Genomic DNA, 16,027 nt, shown 5'->3' on the forward strand with positions numbered 1-16,027 from the left:
CCCCACCTGGAGTACTGCATCCAGCTCTAGAGTCCCCAACATAAGAAGGACATGGACCTGCTGCAGCGTGTCCAGAGGAGAACCATGAGGATGATCCAAAGGCTGGAGCACCTCTCCTATGAGAAGAGGCTGAGAGAGTTGGGGCTGTTCAGCCTGGAGAAGAGAAGGCTCCAGGGAGATCTTATTGCAGCCTTCCAGTACCTAAAGGGGGCCTACAGGAGAGCTGGGGAAGGACTTTTTACAAGGGCATGTAGTGATAGGACGAGGGGGAATGGTTATAAACTGGAAGAGGGCAGGTTTAGATTAAACATTAGGAAGAAGTTTTTCACTTTGAGGGTGGTAAGGCATTGGAACAGGTTGCCCAGAGAGGTTTTTGAGGCCTCATCCCTGGAGGTGTTCAAGGCCAGGCTGGACGTGGCCTTGGGCAACCTGGTCTAGTGGGAGGTGTCCCTGCCCATGGCAGGGAGGTTGGAACTCTATGATCTTCAAGGTCCTTTCCAACCTAAACCATTCTATGATTCTATGCTGGCTGTTCCAAAGAACAAGCCATACCTGACATTTCAGCTCACAATTTCATTCCATTTATATTAAGGGTCTTACCTCTCAAGAAACAAAACCACACAGATAATGGATCATTATGCTGCCTTTTGACTTCTTCATACTGTTGCACAGGCTAGGTTCTTCTATTATATAGTTAAATTTTTACAGTATTGGACAATCTTATGGGATTTTAGAATATCTAATTATTTTCATTACAAAAGTAGGCACCTCATTTGTACTCCCCGTAGCCCAAAACAATCTGCCTCAGATATAGCCAAAGACTGCAGAAAAGTTAACTGCAAACTTGAGAAATACCTACTGCAAGAGCATAAAGTTCAGAAAAAAATACTTCTTTGCATCCACTGAAGTATCAGTTTTACAAAAACCCACGTGAGCTGAAATAATGGTCTGTCACTCTCCTACACTAATAGCTTCAAGAACTTCTTCAAGAAAGGTGCCAACACCACTTTGTCAGAAACCCCCTCCTGAACTGTGCAGAAGTATTCAGTATTCTGGGGAACTTGCCAGCATGACAGTATTTACTGTATGACTAATATGCATTAATGAAGCACAAATGGACAACTATTTACTTGTGCTAATAACTAAAGCGCTTTATTAGAGCTAAGGCCTTTAGCATGAAGGATTGCCAGGTTCCCCCACTTGCCAAAATTATGTCAAAAAATGGAGCCAGTGTGTAAGACATCAAGAGCTACAGCCAGTGTGTAGTAGAGTCTCAAGTCATTGTTTAACATTCAACTTGCAAAGGACAAGCATGCTCCAAAACCACTGGCTGTTTCCGAGGGCTTGTCTTTTCATTGTAGAGGCTAGAATTTCAAATATGTACACTGGTCTTACCAGTATGCAAGCCAAAGCTATCTTAAAATAGCAGTAAAGCCTGAGAGCTTTGCTGGGCATTTGTGTTCCACCTTTGATTGCTTGTTGTTCTTTCAAAACCAGAAAGAAAAACACTGTATCTTAATGCCTCAGATTAAAATATCAATACTATGTGGCATAAAAGGCCATTAATACCAATAATCTGGCCCTTTCTACACGAAGGATTCCTGAAAGCTGATCAATTTGGTAAAATTCCATCCTGAAAAAGCAAAGCCAATTCATCAAGAACAAAGTCCTTGTTCTATTCTGTGCTCTCCATACCGCAACCTTGAGAAGGGAACGTACCTACCACACTAGAAATACACCTGAAAAAGAGGCAGGTTTTTGTGGAAACCTAGGGAGAACTTTTGAATGAGTATTTCAGACTGCGTTATATTCAAAACTGAAAGAAAAATTCTTAGAGGACGCAAAAGAAGCAGGTGAAGATCCTTTTCAGTCATAGCAGGTTCTAGGTAGACTTCATGCATTCATCCCTAGCTTTGCAAAGGAAGTGGCCCATCCACCACCGAAGCCATGGTGAGTTTAGGCTATCTGTTCTTGTTAGAATCAGCAGCTTCAGTTGAGGACTGAGCTGCAGTGTTACGACTAGATAGTCTGCAAGTGTAGAAACAAGACGATCCCTGCCATGAGACATCACATTAACAATAATATTTGGAAACCGTACCCACAGTTTCTTTTTCAGAAACAGAAAAATTCTGTTCTCAGAGTTGATCACATTTAAACAACTTCATGCAGAATTATTGGGTTTTGGTTGTGGGGTTGTCATTTGGGTCATCCCCCCCCCTTTTTTTTTTCTTAACTTAAGAAGAAATCATAAATGCATAGGGAATACTGTCCTTCCTTTGATCAGTCTCCTCTTTAGACTGTGTAAGGCATAACTTTTAGCAAGGTCTGTATCTAGATATATTTCGTGGAAATGCTTAAGTATAAGACAACATTGTATCTCCAGTCTTTTCCAAGGATAGAAAAAGCCCGTTTGAGCCAACTGGCATGGACAGCAACACTCAGAATTATCCGAGCCACAGCACTTTCTTGAAAAGTGACAGCTCCAAATGCACAGCAATCTTATCTTCCTCTTAAAAAAATAATCTTCTCCAGTGGTTATTATTTACTCATATGTAGAGCACAGAACATCTGTAGGAGGAAGATTCATTAAAACGTACCCCCCCAAACTAACATAACCCCAGTTGACTATAACAAAGCCAATTAAAAAAAAAACAAAACAAAACACTTCCATTTTCTTATAGTTCATGTTTCTGTTCTTTTATATTTACACAGACGTTTAAAGTATGAAGCTGTCTTAGGACTGGTACATCAACTTCTCTCTTCCGTTAAGCAAGAGCTGTTACTAACATGAAAACACTCATACTGGTAGTTCTCCAAAATAACCAGTTGGTAAACAGCTTGTTAAATATTTACTCATTTGGAAAAGATCCCATTCATAAGAAAAAAAAAAAAAATACAGGATTTAGTTTGGTGCTATAGTCTGCTAAACTGATTGTTACCATTACTTCAGAATGGGCTCATGAAGTTTTGTGAGAAAACACCAGAAAATGGCCTGATTTTATCAACGTGGGCGTTTTTACAATCTGGAAGCAGCATCTTAAAAGCTGCACACAAGTCAGAACCTAAAGAGATCCATTGCTTTTGATTTTCACGGGATCAATGAACGATTGAAGTTGGAAGGGACCTCTGGAAGTCATCTGGTCCACCCCTCTGGTCAAGCAGTGCCACTTACAGCCTGTTGCCTGTGACCAGCTTTGGAGTATCTCCAAGGATGGAGATTCCACCACCTCTCTGGGCAACCTGTGCCAGCGCTTGGTCACCCTCACAGTGGAAGAGTGTTGCCTGATGTTCAGAGAGAACCTCCCATGTTTCAGTTTGTGCCCATTGCCTCTTGTCCTGTCACTGGGCACCACTGAAGAGAGCCTGGCTCTATCCTCTTTGCACTCTCTTTTCAGGTATTTATTTAGATTCTTAAGAAACCCCTTCAGCCTTCCCTTAAGTAGTAAACTGTAGATTCAAACATCTATGAAAACTAGAGATAAAATTAAATGACAAATTTAAGAGACTGCTTGTATATGATGACCCAACAAGATGAAAAGGTAGGTTGAGTCTACTGTTCAAGCATGAGCAAACCATTAACAAGAAGAAGCAAAATTAAGCTCCTTTACTTGTAATTTCCTCACTTGACTTGCAATACCTACTTTGTTTCCTCACAACTGTTAGTAGTAATGTAAGTAGTAAATGGTATGATTGACCATTAGAGTGCTTTGAGTCTTTTTTTCTTTTGGTGGGTTGAAAAATCTCATAATTGAAAAATGTGGACCTAGCCAATTGTAATTTCTTGCTCGCATTCACCTTCAAAAAAGACTTCATGTTTCGCCAACCAACTTCTCTGTAAATTAGAATACAAACATAGAAGTGCAAACAGTTAAGTACAGACTTTCAATTGGAATTGCAAAAAGGCAAACTGGTACAGCAAAAAAGTAATTAATGGGTATTTCTTGTCAAAAGGGAAACTGTAATCAATTGTATAAAAGCTTAGTGTGAGATACAAATTTCCTTGACATTAGTTTGCTTCACATGCAATATTCTGATGACATGCAGTAGCAGGGGCAAGTGTACTTCCAATGGCCTCTCCAAGAGATAAGCACCACACTTTTATTTCAATGTCAGTGAAAAACACTACTTTTGGGACAATTTTTTAAAATACATTTCCTTCCAGGAAAAATAGGCAGAATCTAGAAATCCAGCTCCAGTTGCTCTTCAACAAAAACTACCAAGCAGCATCAACTCTATCTGTAAAAAATATTTGCAGCCTGCATTCAGGGAGACAGATTTCATAACTTCATATTGGAGGCAACATGTCTTGTAAAAACATTCAGTACTGTTCTCACTGCTATGTACTTTATGTCTGCTGCAGTCCGTCAACCCTCTACACCACATACATGTAAACTGTTAAAACAAGAGCGTAAAAAAAAAAAATATCTGTTGACTGACACCATATTTCACAAATCTGATGACTTTCTGCATTGGCAGTAGCAACATTTCAGCTTCATTTCTTCACATAATATGTAAAGAATGACACAATGCAATAATGCCTCTGGTGTTTATTCCCTCAGCTATGCCCAAGGACTCTGAAAGCCTGCTTGTGCACTGTGGTCCTTCAATACTGCCCCATTAGCATGAAAACCCAAACTCCGGGCCAAATTCTATACAAGGACCATCCTTGTACATTTAAGCCTAATGAGAATAAGTTAAGCTGCCATTTATTTTTAATCTTAAAAATCATGTATTGGGTTTATGTAGCAAGGTTTTGGTAGCACTGGGGCTACAAGGGTGGCTTCTGTGAGAAGCTGCTAGAAGCTTCCTCCATGTCCAATAGAGCCAATGCCAGCTGTCTCAAAGACAGACCTACCACTTGCCAAGACCAAGCCCATCAGCGACGGTGGTGGCACCTCCGTGGTAACGTATTTAAGAAGGGGCGAAAGAAAAAGTCCCGCACAACTGCAGCAGAAGAGAGGATTGAGAATATGTGAAAGCAACAACTCTGCAGACACCAGGATCAGTGGAGGGGGAGAAGGTGCTCCAGGCACCTGAGCGGAGACTCTCCTGCAGCCTGTGGTGAAGGCCATGGTGAGGCAGGCTGTCCCCCTGCAGCCCACGGAGGTCCACAGAGAAGCAGATGTCTACCTGCAGCCCATGGACGGCCCTGCATTGGAGCAGGTGGATGCCCAAAGAAGGATGTGACCCCGTGGTAAACCCACGCTGAAGCAGGCTCCTGGCAGGACCTGTAGACCCATGGAGAAAGAAGCCCACGCTGGAGCAGGTTTGCTGGCAGGACTTGTGATCCCATGGGGGACCCATGCTGGAGCAGTCTGTTCCTGAAGGACTGAACCCTGCAGAAAGGGCAACACTGGAGCAGTTAATGAAGAACTGTAACCCATGGGAAGGGCTCACGTTTGAGAAGTTTGTGGAAGACTGTCTCCTGTGGGAGGGACCCCATGCTAGAGCAAGGGAAGAGTGTAAGGAGTCCTCCCCCTGCAGAGGAAGGAGAAGCAGAGACAACATGTGATGAACTGACCACAACCCCTATTCCCCATCCCTCTGCACTGCTCGGGGGGAGGAGGTAGGGAATTCAGGAATGAAGTGAGAATCACAGAATAGTTTGGGTTGGAAGGGACCTTTAAGGTCATTTAGTCCAACCTCCCTTGCAACGAGCAGGGAGGACATCTTCCACTAAATCAGGCTACTCAAGAGCCCCATCCAACCTGACCTTTAATGCTTCTGTTGGTGACGTATCTACCACCTCTCTGAGCCACCTGTTCCAGTGTTTCAACACACTCATTGTAAAAAATTTCTTCCTTATATCTAGTCTAAATCTACCTTATTTGAGTTTGAAACCATTACCCCTTTTTCCTATTGCAACAGGCCCTGCTAAGAATTGAGCCTGGGAAGAAGGTAGGGGTGGGGGGGAAGGTGTTTTCAGATTTAGTTTTATTTCTCATTACCCTAGTCTGATTTTAATTGGCAATAAATTATATTACTTTCCCCAGGTCAAGTCTGTTCTGCCCTTCACAGTAATTGCTGAGTGATCTCCCTGTCCTTACCTCAACCCATGAGCCTTTTGTTATATTTTCTCTCTCCTGTCCAGCTGAAGAGGGCAGTGACAGAGAGGCTTTGGTGGGCACCTGGCATCCAGGCAGGGTCAACCCACCACAAATCATAAGAAAGATCTCCATAGTCTCAATAAACAACTGTCAATAGCTAAGTGAATGAAGATTTTCAAACAGTGTCAGGCAGACAACAAGGGCCAAAACATAGGCCTTAACAGCCCTTCCTACATAGGTTTTCAGGCTACTTGGACAGAGATTCTGCAACTGATTTTTTTTCATGCTGTGTTTTTTAGGACAAAAGACATTTTATTCAGGCAAACATAGACAGCAGCATGTACACCTATGTCAGATTGTTCCCAAATCCCAAAGTGGCAGAGATAAGACTAAGTCAAACAGATTTCACAGGGATGAGGATTACGGCATCCACCAAGGTAACTGAATTAGAGATATTGCATCTTCCCAACCCCCACCCCACCGCCCCACCCCCCCCGCGCTAAAACAGAAACCCCCTCTAACCACCCAATCAAAACAAGCAACCCTTGAAATTGCAAGTATCCCAAAACCCTACTCTCACCAAGGCTAAACACCCTAAGAAAACAAGTATAACCTCAATATGTCATGAACTTGGATCAGATGACCTCCAAAGGTGACTTCTAACTTACTGTATCATTCTATGGAAAACAAGGATCAAATCAAAGCTGCCACACTAAAATCTGGAGAACCTGTCCCTAGCTGTTCCTCCAGTTGAAGGCAAAGAAATGCGACTGTTGTAGTAACAGCAGTACATCATCTTCACATCCACAAATCTGACATCATTAAAGGAGGCTTTCATTACAGCAGCTAGCCTCTAACTGATTAATTCTCTTAGGTATTTACTTCCCTACTCTTGAAGTGCACAAAGCTTCTCAAGTGTGATGTGAAAAATTCTGCTCCTCTTATCTGGTCAAAAGGACTATTAGCAACCCTGAAGTCCACAGCTCTGTACCCTATTTTGTGACCAAGTGCTTGTAGTGCATTTTATGCCAAGTTAGACGCGAGTGTGATGTGAACAAGTCTTTCTCTAATAAGAATTCAGCTCTCTGAAAACAAACTATTAATTATTAATAAAGTCATGCCTGCATCTCGGTTATGAGAAAATAAACAGAAGGCAGAAAATAGAAGATGAACAGAACATTCCTGCATGCCCAGAATTTTATCTTCAGAAACTGAGAAAAAAAAACCCTATCCTTTTGTTATTTATGTCACCGAGACTTGTACAACTCATGTATCAAAGGGTTAAAGAACTAAATCTTCCCTAAGAGTTCAAGTCACCGTGCATAAATACTGTTGTGACTACAGATTGCAAAAGAACGGAAACACAGTAAATCATCCCATTTTTTCTGAGAAATTCTGGGACTATGTTCTGAATTTCCAGGAACAGAAGACAAACGCTGCCAATTCTCACTGCTGGATTTTTATTGAAGAGTTTGAGAATTTGGAAAGGGCTCCTGAAAGCCACTAAAAGGTAGTATTGATTTTTTCCACAAAGCTAGAGATTGTTTCTAGGAGAATGCACTCAGTGTGACTGGTTTATGTGCTAACTCCTGAGAAAGCTAAAAAAAAAAAAAAAAAAGCTCTTAAACAAGACCCAAAAGCTTGTCAACGCAGCATACACTGCAAACAAAGAACAGAGTAAAAACGTCAAATATCTATGCCTTGCCTGTCTCCCCAAAACCAGAAAAAGGAAGGTAGAGGAGAATTGGCAACAAGGCACCCTGAAGGATATTCTGTAGGGTGTATTCATTTATCCAGGTTTTCATTTCTCTTGCTGTCTGATTTGAACATAGTCCCAAACTCTAGCGCGTCAATTTATTCTGAACACTGAAGTTAACAGCATTAAGGTCCCAACCTTGGGGAACTCTGGAGAAGTGTTCTCTATAGCCTTCCATTCATATTAAGTTAGAAAATGTACCGAAAAAAATAGAATACTTCTTCACACTCTAATCTAGAGCATATTTAGTTTAACCTTCTTTCAGCCCTTTACCAACACAATACTGGCACTGTAGCCAAATTTGAAAGACAAGGTGATGAAAGCTTCTAAGTCAGATTTAGTAGGGGTGGAAAAACAGATGTTCAGGGCTTTTTAATGCAAACTTCACTTCTGACAGAAGGCACAGTAGTTGTGAATGGGCTTCCAAAGCTAGTCTTTAAACTGGTTACAAGTCCTTAGGACAGTTAATACAGCAAGCTATGACCAAAAATAATTAAACAGGGAGCCGCTTTCCCACTGTCTTAAGTCACCCATGTTGCTTTGACACTTCTTGTCTGTTGACTGCCCCAGACTAAAGCAGATTATCAACAGGGTTTATAAGAGCAAGGGGAAGTACCAAGGCAAATTCACATTCTTACTGCTTATGAACCACTAAAGACACTATTTTCATGAGAAAATTTGACATTCAGTAAAGAATTTGCAGCTCAAAAGTGACTGCCTACAATGTCAAGTTTCTCTTGCATAGCTCTCCTTTCCCTCAGCTTCGCACCATGACTCAGATGATGCTCTAAATGAATTGGAAGCATAATTTCACAGTGCATCAAAATTATGAAGTCCAGGCACATCTATTCACATATTCTTTTAAAATCATAGATCCAAGTACAGCAACAGATTTTCAGGACACACGATTTCTCAAAGTGCATTCTATTTTTATAGCTGCAAAAACAGTTATAAAGAAACTGTTATTTTTTTCTCGTTATCAGGAAAAGCGTTCAGGTACATTCAACTGACATCTCAGCATATACTAACATTAGTCTTTTAACTAATTTGAAGTTTCCTGTTGGGGAAAAAAGTGTAAGTTGACATATTACAAAACAGACATGTAAATCCTATAGAGATTTGTCGGGGATTTTTGTTGCTGGTGGTTTTGTTTGTTGGTTTTTTTGTTGTTTGTTTTTTTTTTTTCCTTTTCTTTCAAATGAGTAGCATGGCTGTAGTAATCACTACTAGTAATGTTTCTCTTGGGAGAAACAGAAAAAGGTTGCAATGTCATGTGATACTCTGTTTAATCATTTGCATGTCTACAGGGCCCAAAATCATAACTGAATCCTCAGGGCGGTAAGCACACTATGAAAACAAAGAGAAAAAAGGGTAAAAAAAAGGTCATGCCCAAAATAACAAATTTGCAGTTCCGTAAAAAATACAAAGCATGCATTATGCCAACCACAACTGCCTGGGAAAGAAAAAAAAAAAAAATATATATATGAGAACTTCGACGTTCATTTTTGCCTAGCACCTTTGAATTGAGCTGAGGTGGTTTGTTGTTTTTGTGGCTTTTCTTTTTTTATATATTCTTTGTAATATGCCACATTGGCTGCTTAGATACAGCACAATGACTAGACAAACGTAGAATCTAATCCAGTGTAAAAATCTCTGCCTTTGCTCCTACAAATATAGCATTTAAACATTGATACTTTTTGGTGCAAGGCATTTCACTGGTATCGTAGCTTGCCATTTATTCAGGAAACAAGTGCCTTCTCCCAAATATGAACTGGCTATTTTGAGGACAGGAATCAAATCTTAGTACATATTAGTGACCCAGTTTTTTCAGCAGTAGGTCTTGAATACAGGATTGTAACAGAGACTCTGTTCCCAAACATTAGCAAAACCCAGAGAATTGCCAGACAGCTATTAGCAGTTTGATGAAAAGTTTGAATGCACAATCAATCACTGGCACACAGCAATATGATGCTACAAACTGACAGGAACATGCAGTTTCATAACTTACTATCCGATAAGGAAGATGTAAAAAGGAGTCTGGGCAGCCAGCTAAAGCCATTTGTTCCTTCAAATTTTCTTCAAATTACATCTACTGCTTCACAGGACCTGCAGAGTACAAACAAACTGTCAGAAACCATACTGAAGACATTTCATCAACTTATTATTGAAAACAGTTGGAGGGGGAAGACCGAGAAGAGTGAGATGAGGTGACGAGGATTTGCATCAACTTGGAGTAGCAAATCTGCACATTTGCTGTCTCTAGCTTAGAAAACACATTCAACCTGATATTTCATTCAAAAGCCCAACATAACTATTCTGAGGCTGGATGGCTCCTCCTTTATTTCCTCAGTCCAGGCAAAAAAGAAAGCCCCTCTTCACACCCAGACCCTGACCATTTGAAGACTGGCTCTCACCAACTGAGGCTTGTATCAGAAATAGTGTGGCCAGCAGGTCTACAGAAATGATTGTCCCCATGTACTCAGTGCTGGTGAGGCCACACCTTGAATACTGTGTTCAGTTTTGGGCCTGTCACTACAAGAAAGACTGAGATTCTAGAGCATGTCCAGAGAAGGGCAACAAAGGTGGTGAAGGATCTGGAGAACAAGTCTTACGAAGAACAGCTGAGGGAACTGGGGTTGTTTGGTCTGGAGAAAAGGAGGCTGAGGGGAGACCTTATCACTCTCTACAACTACCTGAAAGGAGATTGTAGCCAGGTGGGGATCGGTCTCTTCTCCCAAGTAACAAGCAATAAGACATGAAGAAATGGCCTCAAGTTGGGCCAGGGAGGTTTAGGATGTATATTAGGAAAAATTTCTTCAGCAAATGGGTTATCAAGCATTGGAACAGGCTGCCCAGGGAAGTGGTTGAGTCACCATCCCTGGAGGTATTTAAAAGACAGGGAGATGGTGCTTAGGGACATGGTTTAGTAGTGGACTTGGCAGTGCCAGGTTAATGGTTGGGCTTGATGATCTAAAGGTCTTTTCCAACCAAAACGATTCTATGATTCTAAGAAAACACTGAATCTGGAAGTTAATTCAGGTGACAGCCATTTATCATGGAATCATTTAGGTTGGAAAAGATGGGTAAGATCATTGAGATCATTATGCAGCATTAGCCTTCAACACCTAATTACACAACTCCTTCTTCCCTTTACCCTTTCCCGTCTGCCTTTTCTCTCATGGCTTTATTCTCATGCAATATATCAAATAGGGTGTTCCATGCAAATGCACATTCAAGCGGTGCATTTCCTCTTGTGAGTGATTATTAGCAGCAACATTGCAAGGTGAGTAGAGTTTAAGCATCACTTCCATGACTAGATCGAGCTTGAAAAGAAATCCACTGCAAACACATTTAGAGGTGTATATAGCTAAAGAACTAAAAATGTGAAACAGAAAGCAGTATTAAGCCAGTATCAAGAGAGTGACCTTAAACTGCTGCTTCATAACAAAGGGAACAAAGCTAAACAAAATCATATAAATACATAAAGCACTATTTGCTGACCCCAGCATTTCTTCCAACCAGTGGCATTCAGCTGGAAACATCCCTGCAGTACAAGACAAGTGATGCCACCTCTGAGCAGATGAAAAAAAAGGGTGAGTGGGGGAGAGAGCAGACTGCAAAGCAGAGCCAGAACATTTACTCCTACTACAAGCAAGCTCCTGTCTTGTTCACTGTTAATTATCAATTATGTATTCAAAACAAAAGTCTGAGTTTTAAACAGGCTACCCACTGCTCTCGAGTAGACATGAGCTGTCACCAAGCCAAGGCTCCCAGCAAGATTTATGGAACAGGTAAGTCATGGACAAGGGTAAAAGACATCTTGGACAAACTGCTCCTGGAGGAGTTGCAGCCCATCGTCCATGTAAACCATGTACTCAAAAGGAAGCTTTATTGTATCTAGTTCCAGGATCAGTTTGGCTGATATGATAGCCGCCTCCTCTATCAGAAAGGCAGGCAAACTCCTGGGAGCTTCTTTCCAGAAAGGAGTTACTGGGCTTCTGCAGTTCTTCTCAGGTAGTAACTTTCTGGGGTTGATTCATATAGCCAATTACCTTGGGAGCAAACTGGTTTTGGCAACAGCAAGTTGGAAAATCTATTTCACCCAATATGCGTAAGTCAAGTTGTTTATTCTAGATACTTTTTTTCCATATAATTTACTCAAGTTTAAAACCAAAATCTCATGGGGGGTGGGGGGAACGACAGGGGAAAAAAGACCACCTCAAACATCTAACTCTGTAGGCATCATATTCTGTGATACTGAACTTGTGCTGTTGCTCGTCTTTAAACATACGAACAGTGGCCTACAGCCATCTAACTCCCAACTCCACATTCAAAAGTTTGCAGTCAGTTATTAAGAGGGATCTGAAGATTTAAGTTTCAGGGCAAGTTTTGCCTCAGTCGCCCAGTTTGTTCTGGGAGATTTACGGAAATGCCTTTTATCTTGGCTGATGTATGAAAAAAAAAAAAAAAGGCAGCTTTTCACTTTGGGGAGTACAGTTTTCTGTGAGTACATCTAAACTGAAATTAGTCAAGCCACCGAGGTAGATGTTCTGAAGTTGGTACAATGCATCAAGAACAAGGAGAACCTTATTATTAGCCTGTAAACCCACAAATTAAAGAAAAATCAGGTAGAGGGATAAGGGAAAAGAAGTCTACCTTGCATTGCAAAGTTCTGTGTTTATTATCCCTTAAGTATTTAGAGAACAGGAAACAGCATGACTGCTGTAAATTCAACTGTAGTTTATTTAGAACTGAGTATGAAAATACTGGTCTTTCTCTCAATGTTTCAGCAAAAGACACTGATTCACTTATAGCAAGATAGATTAAATATGTTCCTAAACAATACCAGACCAATTTGTCTACTGTAGGGCGTGCTGCAGTTTATGCCACAGCCCCATTACACCAATGGAAGATCATCAATTACCTCAAACAATAGCTGGAGTCAAGACTGCATAATTTATCAAGAGCCATTTACTTCACTGCTACATTCTTGAGTATTCATTTGTTAACACCGCAGAAACAGAGGAAAGCAATAATCTCTAGATGATATCATTCCGAGTCAGTCATACATTAACACTGATTTAAGATCGCATCTCTTTTGTCTGTCTAAAAGCAGTTTATCAAAGTAGTCCTACCCTAGGAATACAAAAAGCCTTTGCTCACCTTTAAGATCTAAGGCCCCTGTTGTACAACATCGAGTCATAAATTTTATAGGGACAGAACTCTATACCAATTCATGTGTTCAGCAGATAATAATTAGGATTTAAAAAGAATAAATCAACTTTTTCTTTGTTTTTAAACATGTTTTTTAGCATGTCAGTTCTCTTCAGAGGCCTTAACTGCATACAGACTTAAATGTTCTTTCCACGCAAGTTGAACAGCACAAATCACAGAGAGATATTTAAGTGCCAAGTTACTGCCCTTTTCCTAAAATGCTCCAAAGGACTGCAACTAGAAAACAAGCTATGTAGTCAACCACCATTACAAAACTCAGAACATACAGTGGCGAGAACAACTGTTGTGCAGCATCAAGCCATCCTGCCTGTGCACATTCATAACCAAGCGACTTCACGTGCTTCCACTGGCTTAAGAGGTCTTCCTTGGACAGAGTCCCTGAAAGGAGGACAGTCACAATAAACCAAGTTTCAAAGGTCATAAGATTCAGGTTTGGTATGATATCCTCTAGCCCAAAGAATAGTCTATTGTGAGGCATAGCTTTTGACATCTCAGCTTCTCAATATTGTTAAACCAACTCACACCATCTAAACAAAGATTGATATTCATCCTGCATGGAAAAAACACTGCTGGTACGCATCCTGGAGATTACTGCTGCTCTGAATGAGTTGTTTCTAGTCACGATCAAATTACCCACCTAACCAGTAGGTTAAGTTATCTATTAATGGCAAATTTAGCCTGTCACCAGGTAGGTTTTTGATTTATCACTTGCTCTCTGCATATTTCCAGCAGAGGAAACGGTATCTCACCCAGCACTCTGGAAGCACAGACAGCCTACGCACCTACAGATACTGCGGTAGGAAGATGGCAGGGGTATGGTCACTCTGCCAATTCAGGAAGTTTTCCAGGTTCTACATGTGCCATCTGTCAAAGTCTTAAAATTCAAGAGAAAAATAATTTTTAAAACGCAATCACTTGCAGATTAGTTAGGAACAGGAGGAGGAAGGGGGGGGAAAAAGAAAATATTTTAACCTGGCAGAGTTGCAAGACAAGCTCCAGAGCTCGTGAAAACTGGAGTTATGCTTTTTCATGAAAGGTAACAAACTTGTTGAATGCTATTATTCCCTCTCAGCTCCTGGGTATTTCATTATTTTTCTTCCATAATGTTCAGTTTTCTCTAACTGAATTACTATGGAAGAACAAAGGGGAAAAAAGCTTCGATATAACCGTAAATTTTGACCTACCTGAAGACCCCTCTCCAAGACCTCAGGTTTAACATATGGATTAAAAAATTTTCCCTCTCTTTTACTCTCTCAGACATTCACTGTCACCAGTTCATTTCTCCCCACACTATGGTATAAAGCTTAGCAGACCAAACCTGGATTTTTATAAAAAATTAGAATAAAGTCTTAAAACTGCTGAGTTCATACAATGTTTTCCCCTAAGTCACCTCCAGGATTTTCTGGATCAACTCTACTGGATTTATAATTTAACACCTTGAAGAGCCAGGGAAAAAAGATCCTGTCTTCTTGGCCCGCACAAGAAGCAAATCTGCAAGATCTCTTCATATAGATTCAAGATAAGGTAGTTAAATGGATGCATCTAGCAATCCTCTACACCAACACAGGGCATGAGGACGCACACATTTATACTTTCTTACTAGTCTACTCCTATTGCCATAGTTACAATGGAAATAAGATTTGGATATGAGCAGCAATGAGGCATGCCAGTGAATTTTCTGTATTTGAAAGACCTGACAGCTAACAGTATCCCCAGCTGCATTTAAAACATGAGACCCAGATGTGCTTTTCCAGGCAAGAAGAAGATCCACACAACTTCTCACAAGAAGGAAGCCTGACCATGTTGGCTGGAAGCAGTGCTGCCAGATCCCATAGCTGGCTGGACCAAGGAGACTAGGTCCTAAAGCACTCTTGACAGCACAGGCATTTGCCAGCAGATTCGATCATAGCTTTAGCAATCAGTACGTATAAGGACTTCTAAAACAATATGCCCTCCTTTGGTGGTGGTTTCAGGTAGAGATAACGTTGGTTTACAAGACTGAGGATGCCCTCTATCCCCAAGATGATCATTTGGTCAGCAGGACTCAAGGGTTCACTAGTGCAGGCTGGCAAACAAATACAACCAGAAGATTGACTTCAAACTACTACTGGCAGCTTCCTGGGCAAGGCACACAGAGGACTGGATTTATCCTTTTGTTTTTCACTTCTCCATTTTGCTTGCTCTAAACACATGCTTGCTTCTCTTCCCAGCTCTGAACATCCTGCCCCACACCCAAAGTCTCCAGGTTTCTCACACTGCAAACCAATACTTGGGCAACTCCCTTTCAAACAAGTTATTTTGCCTGATGCTCCAAAACACCTCCCCAAACACTCGAACCACAAAGGATTCAACGACATTATCGTTGACATCCTGATGGCCTGAGATTAACGTCAGATAATATTGAAGAATACTTGCAGATTTCCCAATTTCTTTCCACTGCCCTTGCACGAGTTGGCACGCGCGCACGCACACATTTTGTTACACATATATACCCCAAAGGCATTTGAAAGTCTACGATACAGAACAACTGCCGAACTAGAGTAGTACTTTGAACATACCTTTGAAAATAAAGCATTGTTCTAGTTAGAATTTCAAGTGAGTGTTGCGCACTAAAATGAAAAACACTGTTCAAAATATAAATCATCAATCAAAAGCACTTCAGTTACGTCCAAACACTCCCACGATTCCATACTAAAAAATCTGGTCTTATAAAAAAAGGGAATATAATTCTCTTTGCCATTCTTAATTGCAAAGCTGTTAGTCTAAATATTACACCTTGTAAAGGAAGCCATTTGCCATTGTAATTTTGCCAGAAAGTGAAGAATCTTGGCAACAGCAATTCAGGCTTTTGAAAGCCAAAACAGATACATACTTCAGAAGCAGCACAGAAGAGCTGATGCCATCCCACTTTAAGTCTTGCCAAATAAAATTAAATAAAATATATGCAGTTCAGCATTTTTTGGTTTCCTGCAGCTGCCTAAAATTCTGA

The 16,027-nt window shown here is 40.8% G+C and overlaps 1 protein-coding gene across 2 annotated transcripts in view; it reads right to left on the minus strand.

Moving 5' to 3' along the window:
- Positions 1 to 9,862, minus strand: part of GRB10 (growth factor receptor-bound protein 10) — a 113,812-nt gene extending 103,950 nt beyond the window's left edge. For both annotated transcript variants that reach the window (XM_009883791.1, XM_009883790.1), the window contains exon 1: positions 9,812 to 9,862. In XM_009883791.1, coding sequence (XP_009882093.1) covers positions 9,812 to 9,862 — 51 coding nt within the window. The remainder of the gene's footprint in view (positions 1 to 9,811) is intronic.
- Between the last annotated feature and the right edge of the window lie 6,165 nt (positions 9,863 to 16,027).

Source organism: Charadrius vociferus, unplaced genomic scaffold, assembly GCF_000708025.1.
Source record: "Charadrius vociferus isolate BGI_N301 unplaced genomic scaffold, ASM70802v2 scaffold103, whole genome shotgun sequence".
NCBI classification, from domain to species: domain Eukaryota; kingdom Metazoa; phylum Chordata; class Aves; order Charadriiformes; family Charadriidae; genus Charadrius; species Charadrius vociferus.